General features: G+C 37.7%; 2 protein-coding genes across 4 annotated transcripts; both read left to right on the top strand.

Moving 5' to 3' along the window:
* Positions 1-223: 223 nt before the first annotated feature.
* LOC147296375 (phosphoinositide phospholipase C 4-like) lies at positions 224-4,458 on the top strand. Of its 2 annotated transcripts, XM_086229470.1 has the most exons (10): positions 224-660; positions 1,092-1,288; positions 1,499-1,634; positions 1,726-1,968; positions 2,063-2,298; positions 2,432-2,549; positions 2,645-2,797; positions 2,932-3,018; positions 3,187-3,484; positions 4,338-4,458. In XM_086229470.1, the coding sequence occupies exons 1-9, from the start codon at positions 343-345 to the stop codon at positions 3,478-3,480; spliced, it is 1,782 nt and encodes a 593-aa protein (XP_086085596.1). In that variant the 5' UTR covers positions 224-342; the 3' UTR covers positions 3,481-3,484; positions 4,338-4,458. The 2 variants fall into 2 exon arrangements, with proteins under 2 accessions (XP_086085596.1, XP_086085589.1); XM_086229463.1 differs by lacking the exon at positions 4,338-4,458 and having other exon boundaries at positions 3,187-3,653.
* Positions 4,459-4,478: 20 nt separating this feature from the next.
* Positions 4,479-7,714, top strand: LOC147296374 (phosphoinositide phospholipase C 2-like). Of its 2 annotated transcripts, none has more exons than XM_086229491.1 (9): positions 4,479-4,821; positions 5,095-5,291; positions 5,444-5,579; positions 5,791-5,955; positions 6,085-6,281; positions 6,383-6,500; positions 6,668-6,820; positions 6,937-7,023; positions 7,274-7,714. In XM_086229491.1, exons 1-9 carry the CDS (start codon positions 4,516-4,518, stop codon positions 7,568-7,570), a joined length of 1,656 nt encoding a protein of 551 aa, XP_086085617.1. In that variant the 5' UTR covers positions 4,479-4,515; the 3' UTR covers positions 7,571-7,714. The 2 variants fall into 2 exon arrangements, with proteins under 2 accessions (XP_086085617.1, XP_086085609.1); XM_086229483.1 differs by having other exon boundaries at positions 6,082-6,281.
* The last annotated feature ends 557 nt before the right edge of the window (positions 7,715-8,271 follow it).

Raw genomic sequence — 8,271 nt, 5'->3', positions numbered from 1 at the left:
GTTTAGTCTCAGACTCTTATTTATTTTACATGTGCCAAGATACACACACCCAGATATAACTTATAGAGAAATAGTCATATTTGTATGATAATTCTCAATTTTGTTATTTAAAAAATGAAAAAAAAAATAAGAAAATAAGAAAAGGCGTCAAATAAAAAACTGTAGAAAAGAATAGAAAAAGTCTGTGACACTCTGACTTCATTAGACACTGAATTTTCCAAAATACATATTAAAACTCAAAAGCAGAGTCGCTTTCCATTCTTCAAAACCTGTCTCTCTTTCTCTAATTCTGTGTCTTTCATTTCTGGAAGCTCTGATTTTTCTTGTTGTTGTTGTGCATAGATGGGGAGCTACAGGATGTGCGTGTGCTTCACTCGAAGGTTTCGGGTCACGGACGCTGAGCCGCCGTGGGACGTGAAAGAGGCCTTCAAGAAGTACGCGGAGGGCGGGACCCACATGACCGCCGAGCAGCTGCGGAGCTTCTTGGTCGAGGTCCAGGCCGAGGGCGGCGCGTCCGCCTCAGACGCCGAGCGGATCGTGGACCAGGTGCTGCAGAAGAGGCACCACATTGCCAAGTTGATCACCAGGCGCACACTCACCCTCGATGACTTTCACCATTACTTGTTCTCTGCGGATCTCAACCCCCCTATTGCAGATCAGGTCTTGTTTTTCTCTTTACTCGCCTTTCTGGGTTTTGTTTGTTTGCTGAGAAAATGTAGGAAAATCACAAGAATCGTGTTTTGGAACTTGTATTCTGTATATGCATTTAGTTGAAACTCTGTTTGCTAGCTTGATAGAAATTGTTGAAGACACTGCTTTTGCTGATATCTGAGACTGCCATAGATAGCTCATAGTCTGGAAATTATCATATTCATACTTTGATATTTGAATTTTTGGGCTAGTTACTTGAATTGATTTCCAAATTTGAGGTTCTGTTTTCTTCATGAAGTCAACTATTCAGTTGACTTTAAAGAAGTCTTGTGTTGATGAATAAGGCACTTGGTAAATGATACTTAATTTTAGGTCCAATGCACTTTTTTACTGTGAATTGAGACAATGTCTAATTCTGTGGTTTGGATATTTTGTTTCAGGTTCACCAGGATATGACAGCTCCATTGTCCCATTATTACATATATACCGGTCATAACTCATACCTGACCGGAAATCAACTCAGCAGTGACTGCAGTGTTATTCCAATCATAAAGGCACTGAAGAGAGGTGTAAGAGTGGTGGAGCTTGATATTTGGCCAAATAACGCAAAGGATGATGTGCATGTTCTTCATGGAAGGTAATTCTAATTATGCCTAAGCTCCAAATTTATCAGATTGTGGCCTCTACTTATATCCTTAACATCTCTTTATCCTTTATGATGGACTCTACTATGAAGCATTCTATTTTCAGACTAGATATTAAAGGGTTACTTTTCCAGGTAGATATTAAATAAATGCCTTGTTCCAACTAATGAGACAGATATTCAAAATCTGTATTGTGAATCTAGGACATTGACAACCCCTGTGGAACTTATTAAATGCTTGAAATCAATTAAAGAGCATGCTTTTTCTGCATCTCCATACCCTGTCATCATAACTCTTGAAGACCACCTTACCCCCAATCTCCAAGATAAAGTAGCACAGGTGATTTTTTTTTTTAATCCTTTTATGAGTAATATATCTCATTCTTACTAGAAGCACTATTCAAAGTTACAATCTTATTTTTATTTTCCAGATGGTCACTCAGACATTTGGTGATATGTTGTTTTATCCTGAATCTGATTCTCTAAAAGAGTTACCTTCACCAGAAGAACTGAAGTATCGAATTATTATTTCTACCAAACCTCCTGAGGAGTATCTTAAGGCAAAAACTGTGAATGAAAAGCCAGAAAACTCACTTAAGAGAAAAGATACTGACGAAGATTCATGGGGGCAGGAGCCATCAGACCTTACTGATGAACACGAAGATGATGATATGGTGATGATGAGAAATGAATTTTCCACATGCTAGCTTCAGTTATGCTTAATGTCCTACCTTTTAGGTGATTAAATTTTACTCCATTGGCTTGCAGAGTGATAGTGAAACTAGCGAACACAATCAGGATTATGAGGATAACACCAATTGCAAACGTGGATCATTCTCAGCAGGAGCACCTACATACAAACGTCTAATTGCTATCCATGCCGGGAAACCCAAGGGTGGTTTCAAGGAGGCACTAAAAGTTGAACTTGATAGAGTTAGACGCCTTAGTTTGAGTGAACAAGGACTTGAAAAGGCTTCTGAATCTCATGGAACGGATGTTGTGAGGTACTTCTTTATTTTCTAGCACAATGACATGCCAAATGATTCCCTCATATGATATGATGAATTCGGTTGCGATCATCTTCTCCTGGTATCCGATCTGTGTTTTCTCACTGACCTTCGAAATTTTTATTCATAGATTTACCCAGAAGAACATTTTAAGGGTGTACCCAAAAGGTACACGGTTCAACTCTTCCAACTACAAGCCACTTATTGGCTGGATGCATGGCGCTCAAATGGTTGCATTTAATATGCAGGTTGTTTAGAACTCTTCTCTTTCTTTTATTTTTATTTCTCCCTCCACCCACCCAGATTTTAACAGAAATCTAACATTTATTTGGTGCAATGGCAGGGATATGGTAGATCTCTTTGGCTGATGCATGGGATGTTTAGAGCCAACGGGGGTTGTGGTTATGTTAAAAAGCCTGATTTTGTTATGAATGCGGATTCGGATAATCAGGTTTTTGATCCGAAAGCAAAATTGCCAGTAAATAAGACTTTAAAGGTGAGCACATTTTGGTATTCCTTTTCTCTGGATGCGAAGTTGGAACTTGGAAGTAAGCTGATTGCGAAAGCATAGCTGCTTTTATCCCCTCTCACTAAGAAGGCTCTTCTTAGATTAATTGCGTTTCTTGACAGGTGAAAGTATATATGGGAGATGGATGGCATTTGGATTTCAAACAAACACACTTTGATTTATATTCCCCACCAGATTTTTACACCAGGGTAAGATGGTCTGCGTTGGTAGTATGCTAAAGTATTTGTCTGAGCTTTCAAATGATTCCTATGTAAACCTACTGAAAAACCTTATAATGTATGATTTTTAAGTACTTGATTAAAATGTGGTGATGTACACTTCTACTGTTTGTATTCACTAGTTAATCTGTAATGCAGGTTGGCATAGCGGGAGTGCCGGCTGATGAGATCATGAAAAAAACTAAAAAAAAAGAGGACAATTGGACACCTGTATGGGATGAAGAGTTTACATTTCCATTGACTGTTCCTGAATTGGCTTTGCTTCGAGTTGAGGTTCATGAGTATGACATGTCTGAGAAGGATGACTTTGGTGGCCAAACTTGTCTGCCAGTTTCTGAGTTAAAACAAGGGATTCGTGCAGTCCCTCTCTTTGACCGTAAAGGAGAGAAATACAACTCAGTGAGGCTTCTGATGCGATTGGAATTCATCTGAGCTGGTTATGCTCTTATTTATTTAATTTGGTCAATTTTCCCAATATTTAATTTTTATTCACTTGCCCTGCGATGCTGCTATATAAATTTTGTTTATTTTGCCCTTGTAAATGTTCTATTGATACTTCTACTTGTGAAGATAAATGCTTTCTCTCAGTAAAGGAACTGTTCAAATTAAAGATCAATGGATAAATTCATGTTGTATTTTCTCTCTTTTTTTGGCCGTAAGCTATCTGATACTTGAAAGCAGATGATATTATATGTCTTGCACATTTTAGAATGTTTTAAAGCATATGATATTATGTCTTGCTCATCACTTCTCAAAATGAGAAAAATGAATCCCATACACATTCCTATTCCCACGAAACATATGCTATCTTAAGAAATACCGTAGAATCATTTCAGTAAAAGAAATACCATAGACCAAAAAAGAAGAAATAAGTTACTTGCAATCACATAATGATCTAAGAAAAAAAGGCAGGGTATGTTATGTATCATTCATTATAAACATGTTGGTGGACAGGTGGATTATCATACTTTGGTCCTGACATAAGAATATTTTAGCGCATTTGCACTGACAAAAGAGAATGTACAAGTCAGATCGAGAAGCAACTCTTTATTTCTGGAGCAAGAAAAAGTTTGGGTGATACAGGTAGATAGGAATTATTATATAAAAGCGTGTATCCAACATTAAATACAGTAAAAGAGTAGGGAATGTTGAGTAGTGTTGGCAATTAAAGCAAAAGTCTGCATGAGCACAGATTCTGACTTTGCTGCAAAGCCAGTCCTAAGAATTTGAAGCCAATTATAAACTTGTTCCACGAAACTCTAACAATTGTCAGCCGTTGATGCATGCAGATTCCATTATAAGTCTCACATACATCATCACCGGCTGGAATGGCATACTAGGACAACTGTCGAAAGCAAAAGGCTGCAAAGCTCTAAGTTGTTCCTTTCTCTCCTCATATAAACAGAAGGTAGCTAGAGAAACTATTAGCAACACAAACTGCTATAGTTTCAAACTCTGCCGCTAAAGATGTCCAATAAGCAGTCTTTCAAGGTCTGCTTCTGCTTCAGGAGAATATTTCGGCTGGGGGTGGCAGAGCCTCCTGCAGATATAAAGGAGCTGTTTAATGAGTACGCGGAAAATGGCAACATGACCATTGATGGCCTTGAGAGGTTTCTCATTGACTTTCAAGGAGAACAGAATGCCACAAAAGAGTTGGCTCAGGACATTTTCAACAGTCTCAAGCATCTCAACATCTTTCAGAGAAAGGGTCTCCATCTTGATGCCTTCTTTAGATATCTCCTTGGTGACCTTAATCCTCCCATCTCTTCAAGGGTAATTTCATTTTAATTCTTTGTATTTTAGAATTAATTTTAATAACCATGACAATATTGGACCGAACAGTTCTCAGTTTCAGAATGATGCTGCATTTGTTAGAATATTTATATACATGTAAACTTTCTCTTGGTCTGATCAAATTAAATTGGGTCTCTTCTTGCATAAAACTGTGCTCGAATTGACACGTTTAATTCGATCCTCTCAAATATTTTGTGCACCTTCATGATCACCACTAGCTCTATCTGAAAACTATGTGTTTGAATTGATCAGGTGCACCATGACATGAAGGCTCCATTGGCTCATTATTTTCTATTCACTGGCCACAACTCCTACTTAACAGGAAATCAAGTCAGCAGCAACAGCAGTGTCCGCCCAATTATCGACGCCCTGCAACGAGGTGTTAAAGTTATTGAGTTAGATTTGTGGCCTAATTCTAGAAAAAATGGTGTGGAGGTTCGTCATGGAGGGTATGAATTAATTCAACATGTGGCTTAAACCCCAGTAATTAATTCTTAATTTGTCCAATCTAATTAATTATTAATTGGTAATTGTTGCACACTTGCACACATAGTGTATATATAGAATATGATCATCTCTTTGAACCTTATTAATTTATTAGGACTCTTACTCGTCCGGTGGAACTCATCAAATGTTTGCGTGCTATCAAGGAAAATGCTTTTGTTCGTTCTGAATATCCTGTTGTTATAACCTTTGAAGACCACCTACCTCCAAAGCTTCAATCTCAAGTGGCCAAGGTGCACTACAAACTCATACCTTAGGTTTTTCCATATATGTATCACACTTACTAACCACATATCTGATAGAGGTGAGACCATGTCAGATCCATTTATACAAGTGCTTTTAGAAATATGGGGTGCATGTAGCATTCCATGAAAATCCTTTTGGTTGATGTACCACGTACTTTGTGATTTTGAGTAAAAAAAATGCAAATTAATGTGATTGTAGATGGTCATCGACACATTCGGAACCATGCTGTACAGTCCTCGGTCAGAGTTCCTAATGGAATTCCCTTCACCTGATTCCTTGAAGAGAAAGATTTTGATTTCGACCAAGCCACCGGAATATCACGAAAGTCAGAGACCTAAGGAAGCTGGAGCCACTGATTATAAGGTGCATGTGAAGTAATGTACATTTACTATGCTTAATAATGCACCAAGAATCATACACACACATTTTTCGGATATAATGGTTATCTAATTAACATAATATCCGATTGATTATCCACTTAATTAAAAGCAGGATATTGAACAAGAAGATGAAGATGAAGATGAAGAGAATGCTACTCCAGAATATAAGCAGCTAATTGCCATTCATGCCGGGAAGCCGAAAGGCGGATTAGATATGTGGCATATTGATCCGATGAAAGTCAGACGCCTAAGCTTAAGTGAGCAAGAACTAGAAAATGCAACAAGGACTCGTGGAGCTGATATTGTCAGGTGATTGTTATTGTACTTTTTTAAGTTAATTGGTTACATCATGTTTAATGTTTGTAATTATCATCTAAATGATCAATATATATAATTAAATCATTCTCTAGGTTTACGCAGAAGAATTTGTTGAGGATATATCCTAAGGGGACACGTGTGGACTCATCAAATTATGATCCTATGCTTGGATGGACTCATGGAGCTCAAATGGTCGCATTTAATATGCAAGTTAGACTTCTTCTGTAATATAATTTAACTAAGCTTTCTAATCAATCATTATCAGACGATTCAGACTTTTACTTCTATAAATTGCTGTTTAGTGTAATATTCTGCTTTACCTCACAGGGATTGAATTCCTGCTTGTCTAACAATTCATGTGTATATATTTCTCAAAGGGATATGCAAAGCACCTTTGGATTATGGAAGGAATGTTCAGAGCCAATGGTGGCTGTGGTTATGTGAAAAAACCTGATTTCTTACTCAACGTTGGTCCAAATGATGAGGTTTTTGATCCTGAAAAATGGTTACCAGTTAAGACTAATTTGAAGGTGTGTGTGGTCAATATCTCATGATCAATATATATACATATTACCATGTATGTAAGTTCTCCTATTATATAGAGACTTGTCACAAATTCCTCCATTACGTTTTTGTTGACAAACAGGTAAAAATATACATGGGTGAAGGATGGCATTCAGATTTCCACCGCACACACTTCGATCTATATTCTCCCCCGGACTTTTTTGTGAGGGTATGACAGAAAAATGTTCATTCAAATGTTATGGATTCTATTTTCTTAGCATAATAACATGTTATGTTGTTAGACTATAAATCTGAAATCGTACATTCAGACAATATAATCAATGATCCAAATTTGCAGTCTAGCAAAAGAACATTTTCGACCCAATTGACAATTTGACATGTTATGTTGTCGGACTGTCTGAATGTTTTCCTAACGCATCACTGTAACGCACTTGGTTGATTGATTGGTGTGTTTATAGATTGGAATTGTGGGAGTCCCCAAGGATACAACAGAGATGATGAACACACAGGCAGTTGAGGACGAGTGGGTACCAGTTTGGAATGAGGAGTTCCAGTTCGCATTGAGTGTTCCAGAACTGGCAGTGCTTCGACTTGAAGTTAAAGAGTATGACACTTCCGGGAAACATGACTTTGGTGGCCAAACATGTCTGCCAGTACCAGAGCTCAAAACTGGGATCAGAGCAGTTCCTCTGCATAATAAAAGAGGACAAAGGTTTAAATCCGTCAGGCTTCTTATGAGATTTGAATTTGAGTAATTTGACTATACTATTGGTGGCTAATTAATTATACTATGTTAATAAAATTATGTAATTCTGATTAAGTAAAAGTTTGAAATCCCCAAGCATAATTACTTGTTGGATTTAGCATTTGGCCCTATGAACCTTCATATAATAAAGCCACCTAGCACGACCTATTAAACAATGATACGATGTTGATATTTCAATCACAATCACATTGGTTCATGTGTTTTAATTTAATTTTTCTTTTCAGTGATGAATCACACGGGATTTTTTACCTAATTAAATATTAATCAAAGAGTTAATATTTTATTATCCCACGTTCATATGAAGCACCCTGTTGTTGTACAGCCTGTGATCAAAACGGTGCAGCCGCCCGCCGTTGCCCTCGCGTTTGCAACGGGGTGGACAAAAGAGTCAAAACCAATCTTTTGCTAAATTGAACAAAATAAAGAAAAATTCAAAAGTTAAAATTTTCAATTTCGGTGATTTTGTCTTAACACTGATGGGTCCCACACGCTTGCCCCCGCGGCCACGGAACGGAACTGCGTTGTGCACTAAAAACCGCGGCCTCAAACTGCGGTTCTTGAGGTGACGAGGCAAAGACCAAAACAAAACCCGCGTTTCTTAATACAAGTACCCCTTTATATGTAGTATTCTACAATATGGTGATGATGACTTTTCTTGGAATCTGTAATAACTCTTCATGCCCCCATGTC

Source organism: Dryas octopetala, chromosome 1, assembly GCF_963921425.1.
Source record: "Dryas octopetala chromosome 1, drDryOcto1.1, whole genome shotgun sequence".
Taxonomy (NCBI): Eukaryota; Viridiplantae; Streptophyta; class Magnoliopsida; order Rosales; family Rosaceae; genus Dryas; species Dryas octopetala.
This window is presented reverse-complemented; position numbering and strand designations above follow the sequence as displayed.